This window comes from Haemaphysalis longicornis, unplaced genomic scaffold, assembly GCF_048455015.1.
Source record: "Haemaphysalis longicornis isolate Haplotype H1 unplaced genomic scaffold, Haemaphysalis longicornis Haplotype H1 scaffold_1, whole genome shotgun sequence".
Lineage (NCBI taxonomy): Eukaryota > Metazoa > Arthropoda > Arachnida > Ixodida > Ixodidae > Haemaphysalis > Haemaphysalis longicornis.
Genome location: NW_027526203.1, coordinates 460,113,073 through 460,125,808, shown reverse-complemented (window position 1 = coordinate 460,125,808; position 12,736 = coordinate 460,113,073). Strand labels below are relative to the sequence as shown.

Sequence of the window (12,736 nt, the reverse complement as noted above, 5' to 3'; positions counted from 1 at the left end):
TTTTCGTGGTCCCAAATGACATCACAGGAACCGACCGCTCTGCAGCCTACAGTACCTTCATTCACGCATCCGCCGTACAGGGTAGAGACACGTACACGCTGGCGCCGCCATTTTCGGTTGCTCGCTCGCCGCCGAAGCAAGTCATTGTGTCAAAACCGCGCTAAAATTATCGCCGCAACGCGGTTTACTGAAGAAGTTTGAATCATATTGTCTGTTTCGCGTTGCTAGGTCTCGTGGGAAACGAAAAGAATAACCCGTTGAGCCCGTTGGCCCAATTGCGGCGGCATGGGACCGTTCAAAGGTTGTCTCCACCCTTTACAGCGGTGTTAGTTTGTTCCCGCGTTTCTTTACGTTCCGTAACCTAGATGGCGCCACCATACCGTGGCAAGCGTTTGGTTTGTTTTTGCCCGCATTTAAACCTGGCTTGTTTTTGTTCTGGGAGAAAATATTCGTTCCCTGAAACAGTGCTCGCTCGACAAATGGGGTCACGTAAGACACCGTTGCTTGCGTCAATCGGCCAGTGTCGTCTGAGACAACCCCAAGCCCCGTAGTGCTGTGCAGCTAAACCAAGCATGCTGTGCGCAGTACGAACAGCAGAACGCATCAGTACTTCTATGTTTACATGTGCTTTCGTAACTTCCACTGTTTGTCCCATCATTCTTATTGCTTTGTAAAGAATGTGCCCTAAATTTAAGCGCAAATCGCTCGTTCGTCTAGTTTGTAAGCTCTACCTAATTTGCGTCTGCTTCTGCCAGCCTCCGCCAATCGCAGAGCTTAGCTCATGTGACATCATAGGTTCTGTTGTGGGAAATGAGCTGGTGGGTCGCATGACCATTCCCGTTTTTCCTAATTATGTAGCTTATTTGAGCGAAGTTTACGTTAAAAGTGGTGTCAGTATGATTCTAACGAGACAATCTTTTGAATGAACCAAACTTGTGTTTTCTCTTCATGGCTCCTTTAAAGGCCTACTGCAACGAAAATTTACCTGCCCCAAATTTTTCTTCAGCGTGTGGTATGCACCACTAAAATCTCTTGTGGCCTAAGTTTAAATTCTGCAAACAGTTTTTTTTTTTTTATTATTAATCGTTTGGAAACACGCCACTTCCTGATGAGACGTGCCAGTCGCATCAGGAAGTGGCGCATCAGAGGCCGTCGCCTCTCCTCAGTAGCCCTTTTATGAGCGGCCTCACGTGAGTGAGCAGTGTAATTCGTGCCTCTTGCATGAAGTATACGAGAATCTGGAGGAGCTCTGGGTTTCAGAGGCATAAAGAGCAGATTCGAAAAGTGCGGAGGCCGGTCTACGCAAGGTAATACACTATCGGCGCGCAAGTGTGGCAGCAGGCTTTCGGTCGACTCGGATGAGCACGAGAAACGCGTGTGCGGCCGGTCGGGGCATGAATGAGTATGGCAGGTAGAGATAGCTGTGCGGCTCACTGCACGATCGTAACCGGTCGGCTCTTCGAAAGCGCAAGTACGGCCGACGCGAGTTGACACGCTGTTGTCTGTTGTCGCTCCGGTCGGTGCGCGAACAAGTACAGCACGCGGCGCACTGCACGGAATGATTCAGTTCAAAGAACTTCTCCAAAAAACAAATAAATGCTAGGTGCTGTTTGCAACATTTCTCTCGCCGGTTAGAAGAAAGGGCGTGGGGGAGGGGGGGCACATTTGGCAGCATTGAGCCTCGGGAAAGGTCACTGTTTTACGACGAGCGAAGACACTGCAGTGCTTTTGTCACTGCATGGCATCATTACCTAAAGATTTGGTGTGGGCACCCTGCTAACAGAAACAAAACTGTCCGTGTAAACAAAAATAATAAAATTCTGGATTTGAACTTTGATAACGTGCTGAAACCGAATTCTTACTCTACTTAGCATGTTTCGACACTTTCCTCCCACGGTAGCTTTTTTTTTTTTCCTCTCGCAAAGATGGGATGGATCGATCATTACAGGGCATGTTGGCTGTGCTGGCGCCCATCTAGCGCTCAACTCTGCCTTTTGTGTACCTATTTTCTAGCTCCCAGCTTTGCTATGATGCCTTGCGATGCCAGTGTTTTCGTTTTACTGGACGACTATAGGCGCTTCTCAGTAGCTCACAGCAAAGCAATAATGGTTGCATGAACTTCCCAACCCCTTTTCACGCATGTTCTAAATGTTTGAAGAAACAGACGACCCGAAACTCATTGAATGCGTGCCGTCTTCTCACAGGCAGCCGTGGGAGAATCTGCCGGCTGAGAATCTGCCGGCTGAGCCCACTTGATTCCTGAGTGTAACGTCACTTGCGGCCATCCGTAATGGCCGCCCTTTTATTCCAGTTTCAGTTTGAAAAGAGTGTTTTTGACCTTAGTTTACGATGCAGCGACACACATTTGGGCCTCCAAATTTTGCAGGTAGCAACTTTTAAAACAGGTAATACTACCGGCAAATTGTGCATTTAAGGAGCCAAAAATTTTGTTGCAGTTGGCCTTTAATCTAACACATTAACACCACCTGCCTGTCTGACTGACAAAGGATGCCCTGTATATCTCGCCCCGCTAGTTTCTTTGCATGTGAAACCGCACACGCTCCTGTCCGGCCATGGTCATTTCTCGGGTGAAGGCGATTCCAGGCAGTATTGATTTACTGGTAGGTTTTAAACAGTGCTGGAGAGTTCATTATAAAACTTCCTTGTTAAAAATTCCTAGGTGGGTCAAAATTAATCCGGAGCCCTCCACTATGGCACGCCTCATCACCTGTGTAGCGTCGGTGCAGTACACCTCATAATCAATCAATCAAACCTCCTTGTTTAGTAATAGACTAATGCTATCAAGTCTACTCGTTCAGTTTGGACGCTAATGCGAATGTGTTCCCCAATCTTATTCGATCGTGAAATGCCAATTGTCAGTATCATTTAGTATTCTCGTGTAGTGCCAAACTGACATGGGTAGTTCGTAAGTATATCCCTCCTGCCTGCGTTACGTAGTGAAGAGGCCGGGCAATACACAAGGGTACCTTTTTCTTTTGCTGCATCTTTCTTTGTTGGTTTTGCGTGTTTGTGTGTGTGTGCTTACTAGAAATTTAAAAATTGCAGCTTGACCCCGGAAATCTGCCCTCAGCAAGGTTCGCACAGGTCCTTGAAAACCCTTGAATTTAGAAGTGTAAGTTTCAAGGCCTGGAAAGTCCTGGAATTTTTAAAGGGTCCTTGAAAACCCTTGATTTTTCTGGAGATAACCAATGGCCCTATCTTTTCACAAGAATTTAAAGTGTTTGTTGTGAATTTTAGGTGTTAAAAATGTAAAGAAACATTGTAACAATCAAGTTTCAGTGTACTATTGCGTGAAATTACGAGTTGTGGATTCTCATTATTACGAGGCAACATTGGGAGCAGCACTCCTCAATAGAATTAATGTCGCGATACAATCCCGTGAAAGCCGCCTTCTGTTCTCTATCTTGCATGTTCCATCTAGTCTGTGGACGGCCTTTCATTGCATGTTTGCTGTGCCTCGTACACTCCATCTGCGTTTGCTTTTAAGTGCAAATGGTGGACGTGTACATAGTTCATCCTGCCTTGCAGCAACACTTGCTGAGTTAATTTCAGCTGATACTCTTAAGCAGGACATGCAGGCAACATTAACCAAGTTTTGAAATCAAACAGCCTCAGCAAAACACCAAGAAAAAAGAAAAACCTTTAAATATAAACTATGAAAAAAAATAAAGCTGGGATAGCACTCATGAACCCATAGCGCCTATCTAAATGTGCATTAAAGTTCTTTGGTATTAGGCAATATCAAAATTTTGCATTTTGTTCAAAAAGTTATAAATAATCCCACATAAAACATAAGATGGGGACCTTGAAAATGTGTTTTTTGGTCCTTGAAAGTCCTTGAAAACCCTTGAATTTTTGCTTTTCAAGCCCCAACGAACCCTGCCTCAGACACTTTCACTGCTACAAAGCTCTTTTTATCGCTCCAAAGCTGCTCCGAAACAGCATTATTCCTGCTTCCTGAGCTGCTCCAAACGACTCAAGCCCGCTTTTATCCCTGTGTATAAGTGTCGAACACGTGTACTGTGATATTGGTATTTCGGAATACTTTTGGAACTCTCTCTTCCAGCCCTGCTTCTCAGTATGTGAAAGAAAGATTAGACTCTGACCACGCCATTGAAATTGTATTGTATGGTGTGTGTGACCTTTTTTTCCCCACAAACGGTGCTAGGAATTCTTTTTAGTTTGACGTTGAATTTGCAGTAGGGCACCATATTTGGGCTTGATCTCATCTAGGATGGATGCGGTTATTGCTTACCATTTGTCTGGTGTTGATTGCAGGTATCCTGCCACTGCAGACGTTGGACTGTTGCGAACAGAGTAATTTAGAAATGGTACCCGGTAGTGTGTTGATTGATTGCATAAACCGTATTATGCGCGCTGTTTCCTTGCAGCACTGGTGGTGCGGCCAGGGCACTGCTGGCTTGTGCTGCCTGCTCGACTCGCTGGATCAGAGCACGTTGTTCGTGCTCGCCCCACCCCAGTGAGCACCTTTAACACATTTTTCTTACCCCCTTCCGGCCGCTGACAGTTGAGGGTGTGTGATCCTTGACCCCATTGCAGGATCACATGTAGTGAACTGGAGACATTCATGCCATCATTGTCAGGAAAATCGTATCAGTAGCAAAACGTGCAGGGCTGGTCAGGGTAACCTTCGGATTGTGTGGTAGATACAGGGGGCACAATGCTCTCCTGGAATATACTGGAAGATGCATGTACAGGGAACAAGTCCTTTTTTTCAATACGGGTACTTTTACAGGTACAAGTGGTCTCGGGTGTACCTTGGGTACTTCTACACTTTTGCTTTAAACTTCACTGCAGCTACATTGAATTTTGGTAATTCAATTCAATGTTCAAGTTTCCATTTGGTAGTTAATGACTGGCTAATTTAAGGGGAGACGCTGTTCTTAAATTGAATTTTTTTATTAATTGATCTGTCATAATGAAAATCACTGCATATGTGTTTTCAACTGGATCAGGCGGCTGCAAGCAGCACACGAGGAGGCAAAGGCGCTCTCATGGCAGCCGGCTGGGACTCGTGTTACGTGGTAGTGGAACGACTGATGCTGGAGGAACAGGGGCACACTGCGGTGAGTACCGTGTCTGCTCCGTGTGTTAAGGGGGCAGTGGGTCTTTAGACAATCATTTTTATTATTAGTGCCAGCTAGATGGAAATTGGCAGTCTTGAGCAGTTTTTACACTGATTTCAAATATGTAATTGGTTTTAACATGGCTTCATTTGTTCAAGAAATACAACACTGAAATTTATTTATTGAGGCATTTTTACGGGGGTTTAGAGCAATTTCGCTTTAGCTAACTCAATGATGTTTTATACGGACATAATGCCAAAGGTCTACTCTGGGGGGGCTATGCTATTTTTATTCATTTCATGAAAGAGCATGAAAGTGGTGAACATTTGATATCAACAATTCGTATAAAATTGCCTCATTTTTATTAAGTTTTGCAAATAGGTGAACAATGACAGAGCAATAAAAATAGCATCACCCCCTAGATCAATGTAATACGAATACAATGGTACTAGTCTTGTCATCCTAGCCTAAGAGCAACATTACAAAACCCCCGTAAGTCAGAGCTTGGTCTTGCAAAAAAAGAAACTGAGAAAAATGCATTTGAAGTTTCAGATCATGGTAACTTTTGCTACAGCACAGCTACAACAATATAAATAGCATCATTTTGTAGCTGTGTTCTTCACGAAGAAAAGCATACCATGTATGTGACTGTAACACAAAAATAGAAAGATTGATCTAAATTCACACGAATACTGTACAAATTGCGAAGGAAAATTAAAATTTCCACTGTTACACTTCAGAAACTGTATCTCCTCATTCACCTTTTCTCCGAGTCTTTACAGAATACAGAAAGGCACAAATACCATGTGCTGCTGTTATTTTTGTGCTCCCAATGAGACTATAGAGCACAGCAGCCACCCAGAACTAGAGATTGTCCTGCAATGCATCTCAAACGTACAGCAAGGCTGTAGGTGAAATGCTCTTTGGTGATAAATGCTTCAGTGATACAAATAGCATCAGCTGCTAGACCAATTCAATAAAAATGAAATTATACAGTCTTGTTATCCTGGCTCAAGAGTAAGATAAGGGAACACCCCGCAAGGAAGAGCGTGACCTCACAAAATAAACTGTTGAGCTGCAGGTGGACTTCAATTTGTCGATGGATACCAGAGTGATACAAACAGCATCACCTGCTAGATCTATTTATTGCAACATAAATGATACCAGTATTATCATCCTAGGTCAAAAGCCTGATAGTGAAGCCCTCGGTAAGACAGAGCATGACATCGCAAAATAAGAGAGAAAATTGCATCTTTAGTTTTTAACTCTTGCCACAGCATGGCCCATTATAAAAAGCGCTGTGTCACTCTGTTCCTCAAGAAAAAAAACCAAGTATGCGACCGTTCCTCAAGAAAAAAACCAAGTATGCGTCCGTACCACAAAAATAACCATGAAGGCTCATGCAAGTAATGAAAATTTTGTAAACAGCACTGGAAAACTGCACTTTTTTGCTGAACTTCACGTACGGTAGTTCCTACTTTGCACTTCCTTCAACGTCGATGCAAAATAAATAAAAGCACAAACATATTGTGCTGCAGACTTTTTTTTTAATGCGGAGCATTTCTTAGGCTCGCCTGGTCCTCCGTTGTTGATGGCGGCGCCGCCCACACGCTCACTCCGCATGCGCGTCGCGTCGAGGCGCAGGTGCGCGTCTCTCCCCCGTACCCTCCTCGCTCTCAACAACAGGTGCGGCGGTGCGGGAGGAGCGTGTGTACCCCGTGCGCTCCGTCGCTCTCAACAACGGCTGCGGCGGTGCTGGGGGAGTGCGTCTGTGCGCGCATGCGTCGTAGCTACCCGTGCGCTGCGTGGCGCTCAACAGTAACGGCGGCAGGGCGTGTACACGTGATAACGGCGTGGTGGGTGCGTGGAAAGTTCGCGCGCTTGTGTACGGAAGTGTGCGCATGCGCGTCTCTCCCCCGTACTCCTCTCCCTCGAACGCGGGCAGTGTGAAAGCGGCGGAGCGCGCGTTCGGAATTCAGTCAAGGGCGTCTTTGCTTGGCTTGACGCTTTGTTTGACTCGAGTAGATGCGATGGAAGCAACGTCTTCACCAGTTACGCAATCGCACGACCGCTCCTCAAAGACCCCTTGACAGTGCACTTTAGCGACCACAAAGCAGTCATCCTCTCCGTCCAATACAACGACGGCACCAAGCAATAAAGACAGACTTTAACTTTACACTCCTTGCCTTCGCTTCTCCTTCATTCAATAAATAAGAATAATAAAGACGAAATAACAATTAACATTCACGCGATACCCCCACCACTCTGCGACGCATTTACTCGAGTTCCCCCCGTGGGAAGATGCGGGCGGGGTTTTTTTTTTTTTTTTTTTTTCCACAAATAAAACCAAAGCACAACAGCTAAATAAATCTGGACGTTTCCACGCAGCGCTTCTCGGACCATTCGTACGTGACAGGCAATCTCGGCACCGCCACGGCGTCTCCATCGTGTTTTCGTACGCTTGCAGCGCGTAGTTCCTTGACATAAAGGTCTCCAGGCATTGCGGAACGAGACATAAAGACTTTGTGACAGAATTGCAGTCACTAACGGCAGAGAAAACGCACCCGAATTGAAAATACTGGGGCGGTGAACGCGCGCCTGCAAAAACTAAACGAAAAAAAAAAAAATGGCGGCTCAACGGCGCCGGCCAATCAGAGATGCGGAACGGGGGGCTCGACCAGCTCGACTTGAGGGTGCGAGCTCCTGCCAATCAGCGGCTCCGAAACAACCTTCGGTAAATCGGCGATAACGCTCGTTCTCCTCATGCGACGCCATTTTGGGATGGCGCAAAATAAGCACAAAGAAATCGGCTATGGGCCTCGTGCGCTTGTATGGTGGCGCCGCAGATGCGCTGTGTTCAGCGCCATCTTGCGGGCAACGGAGGCATAATTTCTGAAGTCCGTGAGCAGACGACGTCCGGAGGATAGTATTCCGCGCAGTACGATTATTAGAAGAGAAAGAAGGAATGACCGCTATTCTGTTGCCATGCGATACGAACAGGCAAACGGTACTTTATTAAATAGAATATGGTATATGGTTCACAAAGGCGACAGGAAATCGATGCATCACATAAAAACAGTTTTAAACAAGCGCGGTTTTGTCTCCGCGCAGCGCGTGGTCACGCTGTCATTTCGCAACGGCTTCCACTGAACACCGAGCAGCGCTGCCCAAATAAAAGATAAAAATAAAAGACGGAAGCCCGCGATGTTAACAAGAGAACGAGTGGAGTGCAGGAGTGTGCGTCTGTGTGTGCATCGCCTCCCGGAAGCGATAATGTATGTGTGAGGGAGGGTGTGATCGCTGGCTCCACCAGTGGAAAATTTTTTGTGGGGCCGCCGGCCCCCAAAGAGCATGAAATAATGGCATAACGTCCCAATGACGCCAGCAACGCCTTCGTTGCTGTGGTCGCTTTGGTAGATTTGATTTCTTAGCCTTAGATCAGAACGGCTGGGTTAGAACTGCTGGCATAACCAAGCAGCTGGTGGAACGCTTATTGTGAGGAGAAGACCGACTACGCGACTTCATGGTGCTTGCAGAAGCGAATTTCTCCCGTGTGTACACTCCCCTGTGCCTTGTACATGTCGGGAAGTGATTTGATGTGTTGTGTGTGTGAAATCGCGGCGAAAGGTTTGTGTGTATACATTGCGACACCAAGGATAAGCGGCTTCAAGAGCCCGAAGATTCAGGTTTGTAGAGGCAGGTATTTGAAAATGCCAACTGCTTGAGTAAACTCTACCTCAAACTGCTGAAACTACGATGAGTTCGTTGGATGGGCTCATAAAAATATTGCAGTGCTTTTTGAAGTGCTTTCATAGGTTTATATATGCGTACTTAATATGCGAATAATTTTGGACGTAGATGCGCGAGACGAGGCTTTCATGAAAGCCTCTGAACGTTTATTTACCTTGTTTATCGCTCGACATAGACACGGGCACAGATATGGTAGATCGCACAACAGGAGCTTTAATTGTGCACAAATGATTCCTCTCGCATTCGGAGTGACCTTGATAAAATAAGACCATTTTGAATAATGGAGATTGTATCTTTGTCAGAAAAATATCTTGCGCAACAAGCCCCACTTGAACTCGTTTTTTAAACGCAAACTACAAGTTGTACATGTTGGAGATTTTTTAGAGTCCTTTCAATAAAAGTGTAGATGCGACTCTCCGAATTGTGGCTGGTGTGTGTCCATCTGTTTACGGTTGTGTCGCAGTGTAGCGTGAATATTTACGTTTCTGTTTTCATTTTAAAGCTTCATATTTTGCTGGTATGACTACGTACAATTCAAGCATGCATATCCGTGGGTTGTTCCATGTATTTTCTGATGCGTGCACAGATGCGTGCACACCTAAGGCTATTTGAGGCGCTACAGAAATATGCACTGGATACACGGCATTTTTTTTGCAGCGGTCTTACGCCAAGTAGTGTGCACATGCGCAAATGCATTTATGGATCTGTTCTTTTTATTTCTTTTCGGGTACTATGTGCTTTGGGAACGTCGGCGTCGCAGGCAGCTGATCCGTGTACTGTCGTCTGCTTGTATTGGAGAAGGGGTGCTTTCTAAATTATTTCGGCTTGTATTCCCGCACAACTCGTCAGCGTAATATTTCTATTATAACAATTGTGAATTAAAAAAAAAACGTGGTAATTGTTGTATACTTATTTTACGGTTGTTGTTTAAATTAAGCCGCGTAGCGAACTGCTGTATATGGTTATTTTGTTCTTAAGAAAAAATTCTGCCGCCGCTCCCAGGTGGCGCCAGATGTTTATTTGAAACTGCAGTGCACGAGGCCCATAAAGTGAGCCCAAGATGGCCGCCGCCGGCAGTCTGCTTGGAGTGTGGCGCGCGCGAAGTTCAAGCTTTTTTAGCCCAGTTTTCAGCATTTTGCGGCTCCCGCTGCGTTTTCAAAGTCGTTTTTGAGATTATTCCCGATCAAATTCAGCGGCGAAACTTTTAGAGTAGGTGCTTGAAGGTATAAAGGCTTCAAGAATGTGTTTTTCCCAACATGCGTATTTTCGCGATTTTGGACCATTCTAAAAAACCTCTAAATACCAGCCATGAAATAAAAAAATGAAGCTAGGGGAGCATTTACAAACCCGTTAGCACCTATCTAAATGTGCACTAATGTGCTTAGATATTGTGCAATAAAAAACTTTTGCATTGTGTGGAAAAAGTTATCAATAATCCCAGATAAAACAATAGATGGGACCTTGAAAATGTGTTTTGTGGTGTTTTTGTGGTGAAAATGTGTTTTGAATTCTTGCTTTTGACGCCTGTATGAACCCTGGTTTCGTCTTCCTCATTTCAAATGTGTAATTAATTTTCAAGTGGCATAATTATTTCTTGAGTTATAACGAAAATACTGGAGCCTAATTAGTGCCTTACAGGAACTTTTTATTAAATTTTTTTTAATAAATGGTATGGATGTGTAGCTTAAGACTTGCCATGCATGCTGATGCTATTTATATTCCTGCAAAGCTAGTTGATTGGATAAAATTAGTCTAATTATGTCAAGTACAGTTTTCAGAAAACCTAATGAGCTCATTTTATTACTCATAAAGTGTCAACCACATGGAGCGTTTTGCTCGCGTCTGGCGGCCGTCGGCGTTTCCTGGTGGCAACGCGAAAAACGTTGGAGAGCAACATTTACCCCACCACCATCTGCCAGGTTGCTTTATTAGCTAAAAACTGCATAATTTGTCATATTGTCTCTTTCTTTTTTTTTAATTTGGTACTCTCCAACGTCCATTTCACGTCGCCGCTAGGAGACGCCGACGGGCGCCAGACGCGAGCAAAATGCTCCACGTGGTTGCTTCTTAACATTTACCCGAGGCACATTGAGCCTGTAAAGAAAGGGGTGGGCAAAGAGAAGACAGACCGGAGGCCACCATTCCAAGAAAGCTGCTGCTTCTTTCTCTACTACCACTTCATCTTTTTCTACATACTCCCCCCCCCCCCCCCCCCAGGAAGATGCGGGCCCAATCCCACAAACCCCCCGTTCAACATTCTTTACCCTGCAGAAAAATGCAAGCCTTGTCTGCAGAAATTGTAATTTCTAGATCCCTTGTCTCCATGAGTGCCGATTATGCAAGTCCGTTTCCGTTACATTGTCATTGCCATAGAAAAGTTTGACAGAGTTCTACTGTTTTCTTAGTCTATTTCCTGTGCGACCACCTTGTGTGGATGAAGCTTGAAGTCCTCCTTGGAAAGTTCCTTGCGCACCTTTTGTCTCTGTGGTTGGGGTAGAGGCACAGTTTGACATTTCTCACAACTTGGTGTAGCCTTTTCTTGCGGACGTGCTTCTGCGAAGGCAAGGATGTTTGTAAAGAGTCGTTTTCCTCACTACACTCGGTTATACTATGGTGGTATTCTTGCAGTGCTTCGGTGTTATCTTGTTGTCAGAGCAGTCTTTGAAGCCGATCCTGTATTCACGTGCATGGTCTACCTTTCTCACGCTCCGTTCACGTGAGTCTGGCGTAAAGCTGGGATTTTGGAACACGTTTTCCTGCGCAAAAACTGGAGAAGTCGTCTTTCGGGGTGCTTCGTTGAATCTCGCTTCTACGCTTGCTGACACGGTCCGTGAAGACTGATGAGGGGATGGCGATTCTTCATTCGGGTAGCTCAGACATTCCATTCCCTGTGCTGCTCCGGCGGAGACGTTGGTCAGTCGTTGGAGCGTTTCACCTTTTCCCATGGATTTGAGCCGTAGCACCTCCTTTTAAATATAACAGACGTCCTTCCTTGCTTTGGATTGAGTCAGACCGAGACATGGTACTTGGCAGCGCTTCAGCGGCCGTGTTGCGAGATGGCACCGCGGGCGTCTCCTCTGGTGGCCGCGTGCTGGACGCGTCCGTTGAACTGCATCCTTGAAGCTGCGATCGCCTGCTGCGTTCGAGCGTAGTCGGTGGTTGGAGCCACGACAGAGCACTGCATTGCTGTTGGGCAGAGTGCTCTCGAAAGTGTTCAGCGCTTTCTTTAGAACTGCGGAATCCAGTGGTGTCGGATTGTAAATTAGTGGCTTCCGGCTTATCCCACACCCTATGCACAACGATTCCCGTAGAGGAAGTCTCAAATCCTGCGGCGCTGACTGAGGACTCGGCTGCTACATGATCCTCCTGCAGTCCAGCACTGATGGGCAGCGACGTTGGCACCGACTGGAAAGGGAGCAGCTGGGTCGGCCGGAAAGTCCTTGGGGTAACGGTATGATTCTGGCCACTGGCGCTTGCAGAAGGCGTTCTAACTGTGGTTGTGCGACCATCTTAGAGGGAAGATCGGCCAGCATCATGATGGCCAGGTCATTGTGATGGGCTAGAAATTTGAGCCCGGTACCATCCCTCGTAACACGTGGGGCAAACTCTGCGTAGATCTTGACGAGTTCAACGTTGCTGGCAAAGAGTTGATTGTGCGTCGTTGGACATGCTGCGAGCCTCATTTAGCTGTCTCACCAGTCAGGGTAGTCTCGTCGAAAGCTTAGTCTTGAAGCGCTCCTTCGTTGTGGCGTGCCTCTCTTCACCCGTGTCATTCAGGGCCATACAGTTCAGACTATTCCTCCCCCACTCACAGCACGAGGAGGCAGAGTAGACAATAGATGAGGCCCTACCATTCGTGCGTAGAGAAAAAAAGACTT

The 12,736-nt window shown here is 46.0% G+C and overlaps 1 protein-coding gene across 6 annotated transcripts in view; it reads left to right on the top strand.

Annotated features, from left to right (window-relative positions):
* Positions 1 to 12,736, top strand: part of LOC144156131 (uncharacterized) — a 31,331-nt gene that overhangs the window by 13,228 nt on the left and 5,367 nt on the right. For 5 of the 6 annotated variants that reach the window (XM_077687961.1, XM_077687960.1, XM_077687957.1 and 2 more), the window contains 2 exons: positions 4,413 to 4,501; positions 4,998 to 5,108. In XM_077687961.1, coding sequence (XP_077544087.1) covers positions 4,413 to 4,501; positions 4,998 to 5,108 — 200 coding nt within the window. Of the gene's footprint in view, positions 1 to 3,066; positions 3,134 to 4,412; positions 4,502 to 4,997; positions 5,109 to 12,736 lie in introns of all 6 variants that reach the window. The other variant, XM_077687959.1, reaches the window with a different exon arrangement.